At 32.2% G+C, this 22,389-nt stretch overlaps 2 protein-coding genes across 2 annotated transcripts in view; one reads left to right on the forward strand and one right to left on the reverse strand.

The window, feature by feature from the left end:
• The window catches only part of LOC127734866 (DNA-directed DNA/RNA polymerase mu-like), a 66,721-nt gene that overhangs the window by 17,459 nt on the left and 26,873 nt on the right, over positions 1-22,389 (forward strand). The window lies entirely within an intron of this gene.
• LOC127734863 (toll-like receptor 4) lies at positions 5,472-13,671 on the reverse strand. Its single transcript, XM_052244908.1, has 2 exons — positions 13,628-13,671; positions 5,472-9,438 (listed from the first exon to the last, which is right to left on the reverse strand). Exon 2 carries the CDS (start codon positions 9,028-9,030, stop codon positions 7,078-7,080), a length of 1,953 nt encoding a protein of 650 aa, XP_052100868.1. The 5' UTR covers positions 9,031-9,438; positions 13,628-13,671; the 3' UTR covers positions 5,472-7,077.

Consider the following 22,389-nt stretch of genomic DNA (forward strand, 5'->3'; position numbering starts at 1 on the left):
ATTGAGCTGATTTTTTGCCGAAATTATTGGTTTGGACTTTTAAAATTTCATGAGAATAGCACTTATATGGACTTTCATTCTCAAATTTCCACTCCTAGAAATGGCTTCAAGCTTTTTTTGTGAGAGGGGCCATTCTTGTAATTCAGACACATCTAGTTTAAGACTATGTTGACCTCCAGATATCTTACGGTTATTTGTGTCTATGGTTGCCATCTCAATGACATTTACCCCACACCTCCTTTTATTTATGATTTCTTACAACTTACTGACCTTGACCTCATTACATTGGTTCATTGGTCAATGTTAATTTTGTATACAACAGCAAAATTATTTGCAGATGTATAATGGAATGACTTTGTTGTGTTGTCATAGTAGTAGTTGTCCAAAGACATTTGGTTTCCAAACAATAAGTTGAGTGTAAGTGTATGGATCTCTATGAAATTGTACCACAAGGTTCCATACCACAAAAGGATGGTTGGGATTGATTTTCGGGGTTATGGCCCAAACCGTGAAGGAATTTCAGTTGTTATTAGATATTATAAGCAATAGGCGAACCATATTTGGTGTATGGTATGATTGTAGAGTGTACATGTCTGTCTGGCATGCTTCATCTGACCTTGACCTCATTTACATGGATCATTGATAATGTTAAGTTTATGTGATACTTGTATTAAAAACTTATTATTACAGACTTTCAACATAAACTCAGTCATGATAAGTAAAGCAGGCAAGACATTTCAGTGTGTGCACTCTTGTTTAGCACTAAGCCCTTTTAATCTTGATAATAAGAAAAACAAAAGATACATCGAAGTATGTACAATAAAAATCAGCTTAGAAAAAAAACACATTCAACTGGATGGTACCAGTATGGTCAACAGAAACGCAGATAAACATGCACACAATTTGAGAAATCAAAAAAAGTGTCATTCTAAAAAAAAAAAAATTTAACAATTGTGATGAAAAAAATTTCTGATATCTATGAATTACTGGTCCATTGAAAAGGGGCATGAAAGTATACCATAGATACGAATATATGCAATAGATACATTAATTGAATTTCTTACCTGTTTGGATATGTAAGTGTTGCTGTTATCCTGTATTATATGATAATGTACAATCATCAACACAAGTCAAATTCACTTTGTTTTGTATCTTATAAGTAGAAAATATCCTGTTTTAAAGGATATAAAGAACTGTTTAAGGAAAGAAAAGATTTATTTTTAGATGTATCTTACCACTATGTTTTCTGAAAATTAAAAATTTTTGAAAAGACTTTAAAAACTTATTAAAGATATTATGTTTTGACCTTATTAAAATTTTCGTCGTCCGAAGACACATTGGTTTTCGCACTCTAACTTTAGTTTAAGTGAATGGATCTCTATGAAATTTTACCATAAGGTTCAATACCACAAAAGGAAGGTGGGGATTGATTTTGGGGGTTATGGTACCGACAGTTGAGGAATTAGGGGCCAAAAATAAGTATTTTTGTAACTTCCAGACATAACTTAGGAATTAGGGGCCAAAAAGGGGCAAAAAACAAGCATTTTTTTAGTTTCATGACAATAACTTGTGTGTAAGTGTATGGATCTTTATGAAATTGTACTACAAGGTTCCATATCACAAAGGGAAAGCTGGAATTGAGTTTGGGGGTAATTGCCCAAAACGTTTAGGAATAAGGGGCCAAAAAGGGGCCAAAAATAAGCATTTTTCTAGTTTCCAGACAATAACTTGTGTTCAAGTATATGGATATCTCTGAAATTGTACTGCAAGGTAACATACCACAAAGGGAAGGCTGGGATTGAGTTTTGGGGTAATTGCCTCAAAATTTTAGGAATTAGGGGCCATAAAGGGGCAAAAAAACAAGCATTTTTCTAGTTTCAGGACAATAACTTGTGTGTAAGTGTATTGATCTTTATGAAATTGTACTACAAGGTTCCATATCACAAAGGGAAAGCTGGGTTTGAGTTTGGGGGTAATTGCCCTAAACATTTAGGAATTTGGGGCCAAAAAGGGTCCAAAAAACAAGCATTTTTCTAGTTTCCAGACAATAACTTGTGTTCAAGTGTATGGATCTCTCTGAAATTGTACTGCAAGGTACCATACCACAAAGGGAAGGCTGGGATTGAGTTTGGGGGTGATGAATCATAAGGGGGTTCAAAAAATTGGGGGGGGGGGGGATTTTTTTTCCCTTTTTTTTCTTTAAAATTTTCCATTTTAAATTGGTTATTTCTGATTTATATATAAAAGCAAATAATAATGGTATGGTTTGAATAGGTAAATTAAAATTTTTTAAGTTCTTAGACCACATTCATTCTGTGTCAGAAACCTATGCTGTGTCAAATATTTAATTACAATCCAAATTCAGTGCTGTATCAAGCTTGAATGTTGTGTCCATACTTGCCCCAACTGTTCAGGGTTCGACCTCTGCGGTCGTATCTAGCTGCGCCACAGCGGAGCATTTGATTTTTTACATTGATATCAGTCAGTTGATTTTTATGCCCCTCCGCTAGGCAATGGGGGCATTTAGTGTTACCCCTGAATGTCTGTCCAATTTCTGTTTCTGCACTCTAACTTAAGTTTTCCTCATCAAAATTTTATGAAACTCACACACAATGCTTAGAACCAAAACTCGCAGACAGAGTTCGAATTTGGACAGTAAGTCACTTACCGTTCTAGAGTTATGTCCCTTTATAATTTGGAAAATTGCAAATCTTTTCATTTCTGCAATCTAACTTAAGTTTGTCTCATGCAAATTTTATGAGACTCATACAAAATGCAGTATGTCATTTGTTCTAAAGTTAGGACCTTTATGATTGGAAAATTGGAAATTTTTCAGTTTCCACACTCTTAATTAAGTTCGTCTCATCCAAATTTATGAAACTCATACACAATGCTAAGAACCACATCGCAGAAAGATTTAGATTTTGGGCAGTGAGTCATATATCATTCTAGAGTTATGCCCCTTTTTAACTTGGTCCTGAAATGGAAAATTGCAAAGCTTTAGGGGGGCATTCATGTCCTTAGACACATTCTTCTTTTATTTTTAATGATTTCAAAGATTTTAACAAAAAAATCAGCTGTTATTAGAATATTATTATTGATAAGAACTGTTATGGTCCATACTTCAGTATATTTTACTTTTGTCATCAGAGGAGAGAACATGTCTAGTAACTATTCCACTGTCCCTCCGTCTGTAATTTCTTATTTCTATCTTTCTGAAACACATTATGAGGGTACCTAATTAAGCAATAAAACATACATGTTAAAAGTAATTTATATGACCAATAGTTATCCCCCTTCTCTAGCATAGAGGGATATACTGATTTACCTCAATCCTTAACACATTTCTGTGACAGTTTTTATCAGCAGATATAAGTCATAGCTTCTTGATATATATCACTGCAACCTTTATCTGTTTATCTCGTGTTTTGTGACATGTTTTCAGTTCCTTGGACGTTATTCTTCCAAAAAATTTATATCTTTAAGCTTCATTTAGATATGCTATACATGTTACATGTTTTTTAGTTCCTTCAATGTTCTACTTTCTCCTTTACCAAATACTGTCACTGATATGTTTTTTTATGCCCCCGCTGAGCAGAGGGGCATTAAGTTTTACCCTTGTCCGTCCGTACGTCCCAAAGTTGGTTTCCATTCTCTAACTTTAGTTTGCCTCAACCAAATGTTTTGAAACTTATACACAATGCTTATTACCGCAAAATACAGATCAAGTTTGAATTTTGGTGGTGTCACTTTAACCTTTCTAGAGTTATGCCCCTTTATTTTACTAATAACTCTTTACGAAAATAGCTTGAAAAAGACATGAATAATACTCATCCAGGATTTATGGAATTATCTAAAAACAATAGATTACAACTACTTCTATCTTCATTTAATATTATGCAAGTTACTGTTCCGTTCATTAAAAAGTCTTTTGCACTGAGGATAGTGGACACCACACCTGCATAATCTTTACTTTTTTTTTTTTTTTTGCTGTTGGTATATGATGATAAATATTTTATAATGTTTGCATTGTGTATATTGTTGTTTTGTTGGTCTTCAACCTGTCAGGGTATAAATGTGCATTTCTTAATAAATATATATTTAAAATGTTATGCATATACAATGTATACATTTGTATATATATTTGCATTTGTATATATATATATTATTTACTGCAAAAAAGAGCCAAACTCACTGAGAGGGGGTATAGTTGAGGGTCTGGATGGGGTTTACAGATTAGAGAATAATAGATTAAAAGCTGGAGAATGATGGGCCAAAAAAATACAGAATAGAGAAAAATAGGCAAAAAAAAAGAAAGAATAGAGAATAATGGGGTGCTAAAATATAAATATTAGAGAAAAAAAATGGCCTAAAAAGTAAAGAATACAGAAATGAAGACCACACCCAGATCCTCATAGTTAGTGAGCAAATGATCACAACACATCTGGTTTTATAAGTTTTTCATTGACAGATCAAACCAAAAATGTGTTACCCGGTATAAAATTTGCCTTTTCATCTTTGTGGTCTACCATTATGGTACACATTTCCTGAATACGACAAGTCTGATACATGTATAGAAATAAGAAGATGTGGTATGATTTCCAATATGACAACTAACCATCAAAGATCAAAAGACAAGGATGTGAACAAATAAAGGCCAATTACAGCTTTTAACAATGAGCAAAACCCATGCTGTATAGCTAGCTGCAATTGTTCCAGGAAAATAAAATGAGAAACAATTCTAAAGAAAAACTATGAGGACCTGATATAAGCTAATTAAACAGTAAACTAAAAACAGTTGTGACTGACTGTAACTAACTTTAACCACTGGAGTACACAGGCTCCTGGCTTAGGACAGGTACATAATAAGAGGCTTAATGCTCCCTGGGAAATATATTCATTTGATTTGAGAAACACAAGTAAAACAACTATTACAGTTGTTCCATACTTCAAAGTATACCCAGGGTGATTTAGCACTTGCCTTACTGTAAAGGTACCTGTTTTGTTGAAGACAGTATGTTGACATCAACTAGATATTTTGGTTCTTTGTGTCGTTTGGTAATGCTGTCTCATTGACATTTATCCCACTTTTTTTAGTTATGCACATGTATTTATGCAGTGGTTTCTCTCGTTGAAATAAAGAAAACAAATAAATGGTCACTAATAATGATAATAGTGACAAAAATTGATAAGCATAAAATGAAATATCCTTTCATTTAAAATTGCTATTACAAGTTGTAATCTTCAGATTTAACACATGTTAAAGTTGTATAAATTAATGATTTCATAAATATAAACTAAATGAAATTTTGACAGTTGTAATTTTAAAAAATAAGTTGGATTAAGCAAATATTATTTCCATGTCCAACAGCTATTATTAATAAATTTAAGTGATACTCGAAAACACAAGGAATAGTTGACATCCATGTTTTTCTAATACATTTCAAGAGGAGGTAATCAGAACAACAATGTCACATTTGTCTTTTTAATAAAAGAATAACAACATTTATTTTTGAATGGATCATGCAGAACTACATCAAATACAATACTTGTGGTAAAAAGGTTTTTAGGTTGGTATATTTCCTCTTTGGGCAAAGTTGACTTAATATTTTGGCTATTCTCCTTTTGGTCTTCTAATTTGTGCTCCACATATTTTCCATTTCCACCTGCCCATGTTGAGAGTGGGCACAATTCTAGATGTCCCCAGTGCCAATCCTTCAGAGTGGACTTGCCATTTCTTTTTGAAAAAATTAGAAAAGCTATTGTATTCAATGTTTTTACAAAATTTTAGATTTAATTTTAGTGGGCTTCCCACCGTGGGCAGGTGGAGAAAGTAAAATCCACCTGAACTGTAGTGTATTTGACTCTGTAAACTTTGGCTTTTAATTTACAAGAAAATAAAGATTTTATACACTGTAAATTAAGTATCGCTGAGTTTTGCAATAGAAACCTTACATGTGTCAACCATCTTTTACAATTTTATAAAAATTACCAACAGCTATTTAAATAATAGGTGATGTCATTTGAATTAGTGTGTTTTACCAGAATAACTGTAAATTCAGAAATTTTGGCATGCATTTATCATCGCAATTGTTGAACAAAAGATAAAAATGTGTGATTCATTATAATGATTTCAGGTTACATGCTGTATACAAATAATGCTATCAAAATTAAAATGTGAATTTTCATTTTTGCGAAACCCATATCCCGTTTTATCATTGCATAAGTGTTAATCGTATAAAGAAAGGTGAATATGAGGGATAAGTTTACTAATTTAGATCAATCTAAAACTAGAAATCAAGTGGTCACCACAAGGTTGTCAAAAAATGGTGCTTTTTCATGTTATTCATGCAGAGTCTGTCAAAAGTGTAATTGAATTTTGACATACTACAAAAGATCTGACACGTTCACAATATTCTTTGATAGACAACAACAAACACTGATGAAGTTATTGGCTCACCGCAGGCACTGTCCCCACATACTGGTGATTGAGTTAGTGTAGTTAAAAAGAGTTTTTAACCTTCCCCATACAATCATATCAAACACTACAAAGTCACAGGTAAAATTGTGGAAGCATAAAAGTACATTGGTTTGACAGACTATATAACAGAAAAATTCATTGGTAAGAAAGTTCTCAGCTCATATATAAAAACATTCTGTAGGGATTTTTTTCCAATAGCCTTAATGGTTATTTTCTGATATCCCTATTTAAGATGTTTCATTTTCATCACTTTGCCTTGTATGTTTTTTAATTGCATTAAATTTTTCCTTATTCTTGTACTTAAGATAAATGTAAAGTGTATTTATGAATATGGTGCAAACAAGGATATACATATTACTGACAGCAACCCAATTATAAAAATAAAAAAATACATCCAGTGGTCAACAAAGTGGTTTCAACAAAACTCGATGACAATATCTATACAATATGTTACGAACTAAAACGTACACATTTTTCTTCTCAAAAATATATTTTACAATTATAAAATTGAGAATGGAAATGGGGAATATGTCAAAGAGATCGCTCGGACACACACTCCATTATCTAGTATATTATAAGAGCATAAATCTGAAGAATTATGCATGTATAGCATCTTTAACCTTGTCCCAAAAAATGACATTGCCATGCTCATCATTGGGGTATTCAATGTACGACTGTTTCTGTATTAGTTCATATAATACCAGAGGCAACTCCTCTGGTAGCAACTTCTCATAAAATACGAGAAATAACACATTTTTTCCATTCCTTGAATGAATACTTTCCATTCTTGCCATGTTGAATTCAAACATACAGTAATAAGACTCAAGAAAAGATCGGCTAATTATGCATATAGTTTTCTGGCTGTTTTGAATAGCACTGATGATATTTTGTGTTATCTCTTCTCCTGGTATGAAATCTCTCTGATGTATGCATAATTTCATATTTTCATTTTCTTCAAGATTTTTGATGCATTCTCCTATAACAAATTTACAATCATTTTCAGAATAAGAAATAAAAGCATCGTAAACATATTCATTCAAATTTTCTTCCATGTTCCTGTGAGATGTATACTTTAATTTTGCTGTGTAAAATAAGTAACACAGTTTCCATCTGTGTCTGTAAATAATTGCTGCTGATAATACTGCTTTAAAAGCCAAAACAGTAAATGACACACTTATTATCAAATAAAATTGATTCGTACAATCTCTCTGTAGATTAAGTATTACATCTTCAAATGAATTAGGAATTGAAAAAGTTCCATTTTCAAATGAAGATCTGAACTGCATAAAATTGGTAAAATGCTTATGACCAAGCCTCATCCAGTTCAAAAATGGAAATGTAAAACAGCTACACTGAAGAGGGTTATTACTGAGGTCAATCCTTGCATTGACATTGTTCTTAAAAACTTTGTCTAGCTCCTTTATTGATTGGTCACTCAAAAATTTTATTTTATTGTTTTTGACATTCAAAATCTCTAAATTCACAAGAGAAGTCATATCAAAATTAATATCTTTCAGAAAATTAAATCTTAAATCAATAACTCTGAGGTACTTTTGTCCTTCGAAGATTGTAGTGTGAAGTTTGTAAATAGAGTTGTTCGACAGACTTATATATTCCAGTTTATTCTCTTGTATCCAGAGGCTATTATTTGCCAGATAATTTCCAAGTCTGTTATTTTCTAAATGTAAGAATGTGACTTGTTTGATGTTAAGTTTTAATGCGTTCAAAGAATTATCACCTAGATTAAGAGTTCTAAGGCTAGGTTGCACTTTTACAGGCATGTCCCTTTCATTAAACTGTACGTTTGAATTATTTGTAAAATGCAGATCTTGAATAGGTGCTTTGTTCAATTCAACACTTATATTATTCATTATGTTTGAAAGAGAGACTGAGTAAAATGAATTGAAAAGATAATGCATTTTCAGTATTTCAATGGTTGTATTTGACAAACCAGAAATTAAAGCAAGCAGTCTCTCATCTTCATGTATATCTGGACTATATGAATACCATCCATTTAGTTGTAATACTTTCAGCTTCATTAATTTTGAAAATTCATCATGTTTTCTGTATACTTTAAGCGAACAATGGTTGAAGTATACATGTGTTAAATTTGGTGTGTACTGGAACGTGTCACTTTCTAGAATAAACGTTTCACAGTAATAAGCATTGAGTAAATAAAGATTTTTAAGTGAGGAGAACCCTTTCCCAAAAATTGCTTTATCACCAAAACCTGTATTACTGTCCAGTTCTAAAATTTCTAGCATTGTTAAATCAGAAATTGTTTTATCTGGAAAAACAGTAGTTCGACTAAGAAATATTTTTGGCATAAAATTGTTGTTTTGAAAAGAAAGCCTTGTGACCGATTCCAAAGGTTTAAAACTTCCTGGTGGAAAGTTCAGTATACTATAATAAAGTATATTATTATTCAGCTGAAGATTTTGCAGGTTTTGAAGTCCAATAAATGTCTGCTCATTTATTCTCTGTAACATATTGAATGATAGATCCAGATGGGTAAGACAGGTCATATATTTGAAGCTTTTATTTAGCATTTCACCTGTCAACTTGTTCTTGTTCAATTTAAGATGCTTCAGGTTTCCAAGTCCATTGAATGTCTAGTCATTCATTGACTGTAGCTTGTTGAATGGTAGGTCTAGTACCTTTAGATCAGTCATGTGTTCAAAAGTATTGTTTGGTATTTGGATTATGAGGTTATGTTTTAAATTTAGATAGACTGTGTTCGATGGTAAATCAGGAATGTATCTCAGATTTTTATGAGAACAATCAATTTTAAGTTCTCCTTTCTTGTAGAACGTTGAACAGGGGAATTCCAATTGAAAGTTTCTAGGTGTGGCATTGTTAATATCCAGAAAATTGCTGCTAAACAGAATCAGTATCAACTTGGTATATATGACTGCATCCATAATTTTCAGCTTGGCAGTTTCTGTAATGTTACTTATCTGGAAAAAAAATATCATTGAATCATATACTGTTATTTGAGAAATTATTGTGTGCATTTATTATTGCGATCCAAGGACCCCAAGCAAAAATGCAATGTCTTATTTTGGGCTATCTGACAAGATCCAAAATATTTATTGTAAGTTATTAATAGTCATATTTCAAAGATATTTTCACTTTTTGTGGATTCCCCATTCTTTCGTTGGATACAAATTTTAGTGGATTTCGTGGGTAATGGTGAACCACGATTTTAAATCTTCAACAAAGTTCAAATTTTATATATGATTGTATGCAGACATTACCAAACCAAGAAATTAAGTATCCACGAAAATATAATGTTTCCTCAATACACGAAAATAATTAAGTCCATAGTTTTAGCAAACTTCATGTTTTGACTTATTGATGAAATAACCTTCAATTATTTTTCTGTAAATCATGTAAATGATTAACAGTTCTCATCTGGTGTCACAATTAAAGTGATCTAAGAACAGCATAAATAATTTTAATTATTATTTTCCATGCTGACTTTGAGGATCTTGAAATTTGTTTGAACCATATCATGTGTAGTGCAAGGTCCAGCTTGGGTAATTTTTGTCTCGCCTTGACGGAAAAGAGCGAGACATAGGTATGCTGTTTCCAGCCGACGTCGGCGTCACGGCGTCAACAATGTATTAGTTTGTGATTAGGACTAGTTCATGGTGAACCACTAGTGGTAGGTCAAGGATATTTGGTATGCAGTTGTATTAGCATTGGCACATCTCATTACCATTGAGATCATTTGGCCCCGCCCCCTCAGTCAAGGTCTATTGACTTTGAAACTTTTCATAGTTTACATGTATTAGTTTGTGATTAGGTCAATTTATGGGGAACCACTAGTGGTAGGTCGATGATATTTGGTATGCAGTTGTATAAGCATTGGCATATCTCATTTCCATGGAGATAATTTGGCTCCGCCCCCTTAGTTATGGTCTATAGACTTTGAAAATTTTGCTAAGTTAACATGTATTAGTTTGTGATTAGGTCAGTTCAAGGGGAACCATTAGTGGTAGGCCAATGTTAATTGGTGTTCAGTTGTATAAGCATTAGCACATCTCATTTCCATGGAGAATATTTGGCCCCGCTCCCTCAGTCATGGTCTATTTACTTTGAAACTTTTGCTTAGTTTACATGTATTTGTTTGTGATTAGGTCAGTTTAAGATGAACTGCTAATGTTAAGTCAATGATATTTGGTATGCAAATTTATTGGCATTTGCAAGTATCGTTTCCAAGGAGATTATATAGCCCCACCCCTGATCATGGTTCATTGACTTTGAAACTTTTACATAGTTTACAAGTTAATGTTTGTGTTTAGGTTTGTTTAAAGGGAATGACTTATAATAAGTCAATGGTATTTGGTATGCAGTTGTATTAGCATTGGCACATCTCATTCCATGGAGATTGTTTAGCCATGTACCTTCAGTCATGGTTCATCGACTTTGAATATTTGCATAACTTACATGTTAAAGTATTGCTATTTTAATTTCAACATTTGCATTATCAAAATTACAAAAAGGCGAGACATATCTCTGTGATAATAGTTTATACACTATTTAAAAAGTTAAAATTACAAACATATTTGAAACTTTTTTTGTCGTGATAGAAATTTTAAACTTATAGGATAGGAAAGATTTTTATAGAAATGAGAAAAAAAAACATTACAAAGGTATACAGATTCATTAAAGTACATTTTTGTCTGTTTTGTCTTACAATCTAAATAACTTTATAAACATTTTTTTTACACCTACCGGACAAAGGTATATATCAATCCTCATGTCCGTCCATCCATCTGTCCGTTCATCACACTTTTAGTTTCCAGATGATAAACAGAGAACTGCTTTTTGAAATTAAATGAAATTCAAATGGAATGTTTTAACCACTGAAGATAGGTTTTGGTTTGATTTTCATCTTTTGTACTTTTATTGTTCTAGAGTTATGGTACTTGATTGTTGGAAAAATTCTAATTTTTGGGGTTTCCAGATGACAAAATTGAGGACTGCTTTTTGAAATTTATCATCTTTTTTAATGGAATGATTTAGACCACTGAAGACAGGTTAAGTTCTATTTTTATCTTTTTACTATTTCTGGTTTAGAGTTATGGCACTTGGTTTTTGGAAAAAAGTTTAACTTTGGTTTCCAGATAATAAATAGAGTACTGAATTGAAATTAATTGAAAATATTAATGGGATGTTTTGGACCACTAAAGACCAAATAAATTAAATTTTTGTTGTTTTTACTTTTTCTGTTCCAGAGTTATGGAACTTGATTGTTGAAAAATTCTAATTTTTGTTTCCAGATGACAAAGAGAGAACAGCTATTTGAAATTTTGATAGAATGTTTTAGAACACTTAAATTTTTTTTGGTTTCCAGATGATAGAGGACTGCATTTTGAAAATTTTAATGGAAGGTTTTGGAAAACTAAAAATTAGGTTAAGTTCAATATTTGTTGTTTTAACTTTCACCCTTCCAGAGTTATGGTACTGGATCATTGGGAAAATTATGTTTTTGGTTTCCACATGATAAAAAGAGAACCGTCTTTTTAAATGAATTAAAATTTGAATTGAATATTTTGGACCACTAAAGTTCGGTTTATTTCCCTTTTTTGTTGTTTTTACTTTACTGTTACAGATTTATGGTACTGTAAATTCAGAAAATTGTGTGGGCATTTATTATTGTGATTGTTGAAGAATGGACACAAATAAAAAAGATTAATTATTGCAATTTAAGAATGTGCTGCATTCAAATAATGATTGCATAATTCAAAATGGAAGTTTTTATTATTGAGAAACCTATCCCATTGCTAATTTTGCAGTAATAAAAAAATTACTGAATTGACAGTACTTGATTATTGGAAAAAAAATTTAAAATGTGGTTTCCAGATAATAATTGTTGAAATTATTGAAATTTTAATGGAGTGCTTTGGACCACTAAACATAATCATGATATCTCAGTGGTTGGGTTTTACATGATCACTAGATCCCCCCTATAGTCTCGATTTTTAGACTTTAATTTTTTTTAATTTTATATATTGACTTCTAGATAAAAGTAAGGAGATGTGATATGATTGCTAAGAAAATATAGCTAAAAGTATGTATTGGGTTTATGTTGCCACCTAACTACAGGCTCCTGACTTGGGACAGGTACAAAAAGAATGTGGCAGGGTTTATGATTATTTGTGTCTATGGTTGCTGTCTCATTGACATATACCCCACACCTCCTTTTATTTCTATTTTCATTCAATTTAATGACCTTGATCTCATTACCATGGTTAATTGGTCAATATTAAGTTTTTGTGGTTTGGTCTGTTTCTTAGGTATTATAAGCAATATATCAGCTGTTTTTCTTGTATGGAATGATTGTAAGGTGCACATGTCTGTCACACAGGTTTCTTGTGACCTTTGTCTTTTTTCCATGGTTGGTTTGTTTGGCAGGGTTCATCTGACATTAAACTCATTGTCGTTGTTCCTTGGTTAATATTTAAGTTTTCATGGCTATGTCTTTCTTGGGTACTTTAAGCAATAGGTCAACTATAGTTGTCCGCAATTACTACACAACAAAATGATTTATGTAAAATGTGCATGTCTCAATAGAAAGAAGCTGGTGCCACAAAAGAAAAGGGATTGTTGAATGACGTCAAAAGTTCAAGTGTCACAAATTCTTAGGTCAAGTGTGACATGACATGATATGGTCTGTCTGGCAGCATTCATCAGACCTTGTACCTCATTTACATGAATCAATGATAATGTTAAGTTTACATAATACTTGTATAGAAAACTTCATATAACAGACTTTCAACATAAATTCAGTCATGGTGAGTAAAGCAGGTGAGACATTTCAGTGTGTACACTCTTTTTGAGCACTAAAGCCTCTTTTAATCTTGATAACTGGAATAATAAAAGATACATCGAAGTATGTACAATTAAAACCAGCTTAGAAAAAAAAAGCTCAGGTACCAGTATTATAAACAACAGAAAGGCAGATAACCATGCAAACAATTTGAGAAATCAATAAAGGATCATTCTGAAAAAAAATTGTTAACAATTGTGATGTAAAACATTTCTGATATCTATTGCAAATACTGGTTCATTGAATGGGGGCATGAAAGTATATCATAGCTACAAATATGCAAAAAATAAATTATTTGAATTTCATACCTGTTCGTCATATGATGCAGGATTACAGCAATACTTCATATACAATGTACAATCATCAATACAAGTGAAAGGACTTTATTTTGTATCTTTTAAGTGGAAAATATCCTGTTTGAAAGGAAATCATTGAACTATATAAGGAAAGAATACATTCACAATTAGATGTGTCTTGCCATTATGTTTTCTAAAAGTCAAGAATTTATGAGTAAGACTTTAAACTTATTGAGATGGAATGTTTTGACCCAATTTTCATATTGATATCAGTAATTTGATGTGTTTATAGTGATTGCAAAGAAGTTAACAAAAGAAATCATGCCTTTATATGAATACTGTTATTGATAAGAACTGTTATGGTAAATATTTTAGTATCTTTTTACTTTTGTCATCAGAGGAGAGAACATGTATGGTAACTGTTTGGTGCTGTCCATGGATCCGCCACCCCATTCGTCCATCTGTCTGAAATAAATAGAGGGTACCTCATTAAGCAATAAGACATACAAGTAATTCTTATGACCAATAGTTATCCCCCTTCTCTAATGTACAGCGATATACTGGTTTACCTCATTCCTTAAGGGGTAAATTCAGTAAAAAATCTCCCATTGACTTTAATGCTAATCTATGTCTTGAATTAAATTTATACCTGATTTACCTTTAGAAATTGGGAGCTTTCATATATCATTCATGAAAGTACAAATGTAGCCCTATATTTTGCAACAATAAAAACATAGGGTCATGCGGCATTTTTGGGCATTCACATGGCCTTGTTTACAAACACTGTAGATTCGCACTTAATTCCTTTACTGACCCCCATTACTTTTCAACCCTGTAGTAAAAAAATTTAGTACATTCAGCATTCATTTTTTAATTTTTTTTAACTCTAGTTTTGATCCATCTATCAAAAAATATTTATTACAAACATTATCTACCAATCAGAAGAGCACAGGACTTCAGTTTTGTACAGAAAGCTCTCCCCCAAATGGGCGGTCCCTGATGACGTATATTTATTTACTGAATTTACCCCTATAAGGGACTTTTTAACTTCTTTTCCTATTTTTGTTGTATTAATCATGTAATGTATCCAATTTTCAAGTTCCAGTTTCAATACAACATTCATAAAGGCTGAACTTGTAAAGCGGGAGGAAAATTTATACTACAGCCCATACTGCGGCCAATGTATATTTGGTATATAAAGTTGCACATTGACTGTTTTTAAAAGAATGGTGTAAAATACTATGCTTAATAAATATGAATTGTTTTCTGTGTTTGCTTTGATCAGTTTTGCAAGTACATCTAGGAACTAAAGTCTTGATGTACTCTTAGTTAAATTTTGCCTTATATGGAAGATTTTAATTAAATACCCTGAAAAAGACCACAAAAAGACTTTTCAAAGGTTTTTTAAGCAGTTTCATACCATAAAAAACAACAATTATGTTTCATTTTACTAAATCTGTGTTTTAATTACTTGTAAATTTCACAAAATGTCATTGACAACCACTCTGCAGAAATTCCTGTTACCCCAACATCAGGATGGTTTCTTCGCCAAAACTAGGCCGACAAAACTGAAGTAGAAAAAAGTGCCAAATATGAAAAAAATAAGACTGGCTATGACCAAACTTTGCATTTGGAACATAAAAGTAACAATTTAGAATATTAAAAAGCAATTATTTAACATAGCAATCCAATTACAAACATTTCAACACTAGTTTTATAGATGAAGGGTATATAATCATGAAAAGTTGTCTAGTAGTTTTTTTTACTTAAAGAAACGCAATGAATTATGTAAAAATAAATGAATATCTTCATACGGTCAGATTATTCGAGTGTTAAAATACTTGAAAAGTGCTTATTTACAACATGATCTACAACTTAACATGGGGAACACAGCTTAAAAAAATACACTATGTCAAAGGGAGGTAATTCTGATTTTCCATATGATTTTACACATTATTAGGAGAAATATGTGCAAAATGTGATTTAAAATGGGGAGAATATTTATGCCTTTTAATAATATCATAACTCTCAAGTGTAATTTCTATTGTTTCTTTCAATCTGGACACAAAACTGATTTTTTACCATATATCCCCATGCTTCCTCCCACAGTACACTCAGAGCATCCTGGATAGCCGCGGTTAAACATAGAAATTTGTATAAAAACAACTTTAACTGGTTCCAAGAGGCTTCCAGTGCATTAATATTTACAGGAAATGAGTTTTGTGATTGTTGTGTGGCCTTGAACAAGTACAGTGACAGAGTGCATATTTTCCTATAGGGGTAAATTCAGTAAAAAATCTCCCATTGACTTTAATGCTAATCTATGTCTTGAATTAAATTTATACCTGATTTACCTTTAGAAATTGGGAGCTTTCATATATCATTCATGAAAGTACAAATGTAGCCCTATATTTTGCAACAATAAAAACATAGGGTCATGCGGCATTTTTGGGCATTCACATGGCCTTGTTTACAAACACTGTAGATTCGCACTTAATTCCTTTACTGACCCCCATTACTTTTCAACCCTGTAGTAAAAAAATTTAGTACATTCAGCATTCATTTTTTAATTTTTTTTAACTCTAGTTTTGATCCATCTATCAAAAAATATTTATTACAAACATTATCTACCAATCAGAAGAGCACAGGACTTCAGTTTTGTACAGAAAGCTCTCCCCCAAATGGGCGGTCCCTGATGACGTATATTTATTTACTGAATTTACCCCTTAACACATTTCTGTCACAGTTTTTCTCAGCAGTTATCATCTTCATATGGTTATGTCATACCCCGTTAGTTCCTTGGATGTTATTCTTCCTGAAAATTAATATTTAATATATCATGTATATGGCACCAAGCTTCATCTCGATATGCTATACTATGTTAAATGTTTTTTGGTTCTTTGAATGTTCTACTTTCTCCTTGCCAAAAATTGATATGTTTAAAATGTTGTGCACGTTTATGGCTATTTTGTGTTTTTTTCCTTTGATCTTTTTTGTGAGAAAATTTTTCATATCATGCTACTTGCTAATTATTGTCAGAAACTAAGGACGTACGTGACATTGTTAAAGTAAACATCAAAAATGCCATAGGCAAACTATCGATAAACAGTCATTATCAATTGTCTGTTGCCCTTCTATGAGATTGTAGTTGAGAAACACCCTCTCGTTTGAAAAACCATCAATAATCTATAATTATGTTCTCAGTTCACGATGTTCAAACTAACATAACATATTTATGTGCTTAACTTGCTGTAATTTTCTTGTACAACTCTACCCCTCATTTCTGTTCTAAACTGACTCATATTGTATATATCTATATGAATAAGACAAGACTATTTCTGATACTAACAGGCACAGTGACCATTTCGACGTACAAAGAAAGCAGAACGTGTACATGCTATAAACCTAAATTCTTAGAGACGGATAATCGTTTTCTCTTATTAGTAATCTCTTAGCACCTTCTAGTATCTTCTTGACTAATTCAGACTCTCATGGATCAGTTAAGCCGGCAATACTACGAGCCCATTTTATGCTATAAAATGCTGTATCTACTGAATTAAAACCTTTAGATGACTCAATCAAATGTTGCAAGTATAAACCCACATAAAGTTTATTACACGGAGGTACTGAAGTTATCTCTTTGTATTTTTGTGTCCACTTTAGAAAACGTTTGAAACCTCCAATATATTTTGTTACCGTCGTCTTGACCCTCGAATCTAAGACAGTTACATTTAGATTAGAGTAAAGTAGACGGAGTTCTGTGTGCTTAACAGAACTGAACTGTGACCAGAATCCAGTCGAAAAAATGTTCTAAAAGTAGATATACAGTAATAATAATCTTTCATAAAAATTTTACTATTATACATAACATATTTACCTGAATCAATGCATATCTATCAGGTCCAGTGACCATACTAAAAGATTTAGTCCAGTGACAAAGAGAATAACGTCCAGTGATCGACAAAAACGTCCAGTGACTGCCAACACGCACATTACATCAATATTCATATAGTAAAAACAATTCTGTAAATAAAAACTAAATATTAATAATATGAAGCGTCTAACATAACAGCTAATAATTGGTTCCTTTAAAATCTCCTCTTACAAATACAGAGTTTAAATTATTTCCAGATTCAATAGTTCTCTCTGGTTCATTAAACTGAAGCACATCATTTATGTTCTTTCTATATTTTAGACCAGTGTCAAAAATCAACGGCCAAAATGGCGATGAAGACCAATATGGAACTACCAAAGTTCCTTTGGCTTTGCATTTTAACTAAATGATTTATAACCCTGCTAGCTTGAGTTACTGGAGGTACTAGCCAGTTGTTCTCACCATACCAGTCTCACGTGAAAGCGTCGACGCATAAAGAACCTTGGTTCCAATATAAAGAATTAAACTTTGGTAATTTCGTATTTTCAAAGCTAGCAAACCTATCTACTGAAAATGGACCCCATAAATCATTCAAGAATGTGAAAAATTCATCTGAAATACGCCAGTCGTCAATATCGACAATTCTACTTAACATATCAGCTTATTCATTATGTTCCCTTGGAATCCAGTTGACAAAAATAGTTATATTATTTTTGCCACAACAATCATAGATCGATAAAGCTTAAGACTGTAATTCTGGTACTTTACTACCCTTGTGAACTATTGTTACAGCGTTTTGATTATCTGTATGAAACGAAACAGTGCAATTTGTTAATAAACGTGTAAAACTTAATAGAGACAACTCTATAGCTTTGACTTCCCTCCAAGTGGAACTTTTCAATTTCTTGTCATCAGACCAAGATTTGTGCATAATCTGTTCAAGATTATCAATATAACCAGCGGCCGCTGTATTGCTTACATCTGTAAATATGTAAAATTCAGAATCCAGTCCTAACAAAGAAACTGTTTCTAACTTACAAATATTATCTCTCCAAAATATCAAATCTCTGATACAAGTGATACAATGATTTATATTAATAGATTGATCCCAATCTTGTCTTAAATTTATGAATGTAAACAAACCTGTAGACATGATCTGTGTACTGTGCCCTAAAGCAGGCGTAAAAGAAATAATCTTACCAGCTGCTTTTGCTAACAATCTTACTTTCACTTTACAGGAACTGTAAAGGAAAATATTGACTAATTCAATTAAATCATTCTTTTTTCTCTCTGGTATATTGAGTTTACATATGTCTAAATTCCAAATAAAACCTAACCACTCTAATTTTTGTGTTTTTGTCCAGTGACATTTATCTCTGTTTGGTACAAACCCCGATAATATAAGATCTGACTTTATTAAATCAGAGTGCATTTTACATGTGTTTTCATTCTCGGCTAAACCGAATCCGTCATCTAAATAAACAACGGCTTTGATTCCTTTCTTTCGCCAATGTTTTACCAAAGGTTGGACGACTTTAGTAAAGATATATCCACTAGATTTCAAACCAAGAGGAAGTACAGTAAACAAAAAACTTTGTTACACCTCCTTATTTCCAGGAGAAACCTAAGTATTTCTGAGGCTCATGAAATATATCAATATGATAGTATCCTGATTTCTTATAAAAAACAAAACCGAAACAATTCGAAGATAAATACTGTTCAACTACTTTCCAATCTTCGAATTTAATCTTGTTATGGACTACATTTTTGTTTACGTGTCGTAAATCTAAAATTAACCTGTGTTTATTTTTCGCAGTCGCGACGGTCAAAGGATTAACCACATGAGGTCTACTCGATACTTCACGTATCAAGCCACCTTTCATTAAATCTAAAATAGCTGTTGAAACAAATTCACTATTATCTAATGCTGATTTATTATTTAGTAAAAATATTTCTTCAGGCTCTTTAAGCAACAGAATTTTATAACCGTCTATAATAACATTCAAAATGAAATCTGAAGCATTAATTTGTTTCCAAAAGTTAATAGCTTTTTACAATATACATTTACATAAATATCAGAAATACAATTTTCATATTCATAAAATGTTTGAAAAATATCAAAATCTTGTACCTTGAAAATGTCACTGTTTTGATCTTTAAGAAGAAGATCCTCTGGGAGGTCCTGTCCTTGCCTTTACCTTTCTGCAGTCTCTTGACCAGTGCCCTTCGCGTACCATAGTTGTAGCAGATGTCTGAGGTCTTAAAGCTATTCTGGTGGCCAAAAGTTTGACCGCTGGCGGCCAAGCCCCCTCGAAAAGGGCTGCAGGCGAAATGTAGCATCAGAACCACCTGTACCATTATGTGCCATTTGAGTTGCTGAACCAGATGCTTCTGCTTGACGCTTTCTGCTGCTACGTTTATTTGTTTTCTCTGCTTTGATCTTTTTGACTGCCCTGTTGTCCGCTGCGCGTATTCTTTTCTCATCTTCCGAGTCGCTGGCCACTTCATCTGGAAGGTATTCATTAACAGTTCTCCAACCGCCCTCGGACTTATCTGCAATTCTGATTAATTTATTTCTCTTCTTGAGCTGAACAGACGCATCTTCTAGTACCCGGACTGCCTTTTTGGGTAGATTCTTCTCAATGTAGTAATTGCAGTACTAATATTATCTTGGATATCACAATTAAGTTCAAATTGTACCTGATTCCCCTTAAATTTAAAGGTGTTCTGTGCTTTCTAATGTCTCTGTAGTTTCTGAAAAATTCTTCTCTATGCCTGAAAGTTTATCATTGAAAAACGTTGTCATCAGGGAAAAACAAATCTGCATTTGAAACTTCTGGTGACATGTCTTGTTCTGAATTACCTTTTCTTTTCGTTGATTCTGCAGCAGAACGTAATGCCGATATTGACTTGTCAGGAGTCTCGATTAATTCTCTAACGTTGAGGGCTAGTTCTGAATCGGACATCTTAATAAATTGTGTGCAACTCGAGTGGTCACCGCCCAGCCTTCAATAAACTTAAATCTTTTCAATCTATTAAATACCCTACTAATTTGTAAAACAAGAGACTAAAATAGATCAGAAAATTCATAAGCATACCGCACTTAAATTTATTTACATGTGTTAAATTGAGAATGGAAATGGGGAATGTGTCAAAGAGACAACAACCTGACCAAAGAGCAGAAAACAGCCTAAGGCCACCTATGGGTCTTCAACACAGCGAGATAATCCTGCACCCAAAAATAATATGGTTTAATAGATATATATTCATCTATTAAATCACATTATTTACTGCATAAAGGAACCAAAAACATTGAAAGGGGGTATGGTTGAGGGTCAGGATGGGGTTTACGAAATTAATTGTCAAAAACTGGAGAATAGTGGGCCTAAATAATACAGAATAGAGAAAAATGGGGTGCTCAAATATAAAGAGTAGAGAAAAATGGCCTAAAAATTAAAGAATACAGAAATGAAGACCACACCGGGTCCAGTTAGACCCTCATAGTTTGTGAGCAAATGATCACAGCAAATCGTGTTTTTATAAGTCTTCCACTGACAGATCAGATTCTGTATTAAAGAATGATATGTACCGATTATCAGGTTGTCTGCATATTGATATCGTAAAATATCAACTGCGAGTCACAATGTGAAGCTTTTTATCGAGTGAGCGTAGCGAACGAGTTCAAAAAGGCTTCATATTGTGTCGAGCAGCTGATATTTTACAATATGAATATACAGACAACCAGATTATTAAATTTTCGGGTTGTATTTGCGTATTTTGCATGATAGAAACTAGTGTTTTCTTTGTTTCACCAGCAAACCGGTAGAGGATTTTGATTTGATAAGTTTGGATCAAACACATTTATATATATGCAATAGTATGTATCATTGAAATACAAAAAAACAATTTAACGGTCACTTTTAATAATAATAGTGAAAAATAAATTGAAATATCCTTTCATTTAAATTTGCTACTACCAAGTGCTAATCTACAAATATTACACATGTCAAAGTCATATAATTTAAATTTCATTAATATAAATATGAACCAAATAAAATTTTGGCAAAGTTACAACTAAAACACTTTAGATGGCAAAAAATATTATTTCCTTGTCCAACATCCATTATTTCAAGTGTAACTTGAATACACAATAACTAGTTGACATCCCTTTTTTTAAATAAATTTAAAGAGGAGGATATCAGAACAATAATTTCGCATTTGTCTCTTTAATTAAACAAAATCAAAATATTTATATTATTGTAGTATATGTAACAATAATAATGTAATATGTTCTCTATTGGAATTTTGAAACAAAAATATTTAAATTGAATAAATTAGAACTACATCAAATAGAATACTGGTGTTAAAAATATATCATAAAAACAGGAATATGAGTTTGAGGACATATTAAGTTCTTTTATACAAAAAAACTATAGTATATGGATATATGAATTGTTTTGAGTATATGAATTTAAACTGTTGAAGTGAAGTTCAATGCAAGAATGATTCTTTTTTTTTTTTGCCTTTTTGTGGAGCATTTCTGTTTTTCTTTGGGCAAAGTTGACCCTACCTGATTACCACGTCAACTTTTAGGTTTCAACATTTTATCTTGTTTTTTTGGCTCTACAAAACTTCATTCACTATTCAGTTGGTATATTTTTTGGCAAACTTAACTATTTATTTTAGCTTTTCTCTTTTTGGTTGTTCCAATTTGTCAAATATTTTCCATTTCCACCTGCCCATGTTGAGAGTGAAGAAAGCAAAATCCACCTGAACTATAGTGTATTTGACTGCCATTCTTTGTAGCAGTTCAGTTTTTCTTTGGGCAAAGTTGACCTCGCGTACCTGGTTACCATGTCAACTTTAAGCTTTTATGGTTTTTATTTGTATTTTTGGTGAT

The sequence above is a fragment of the Mytilus californianus genome, unplaced genomic scaffold (genome assembly GCF_021869535.1).
Source record: "Mytilus californianus isolate M0D057914Y unplaced genomic scaffold, xbMytCali1.0.p SCAF_3, whole genome shotgun sequence".
Classification (NCBI taxonomy): Eukaryota; Metazoa; Mollusca; class Bivalvia; order Mytilida; family Mytilidae; genus Mytilus; species Mytilus californianus.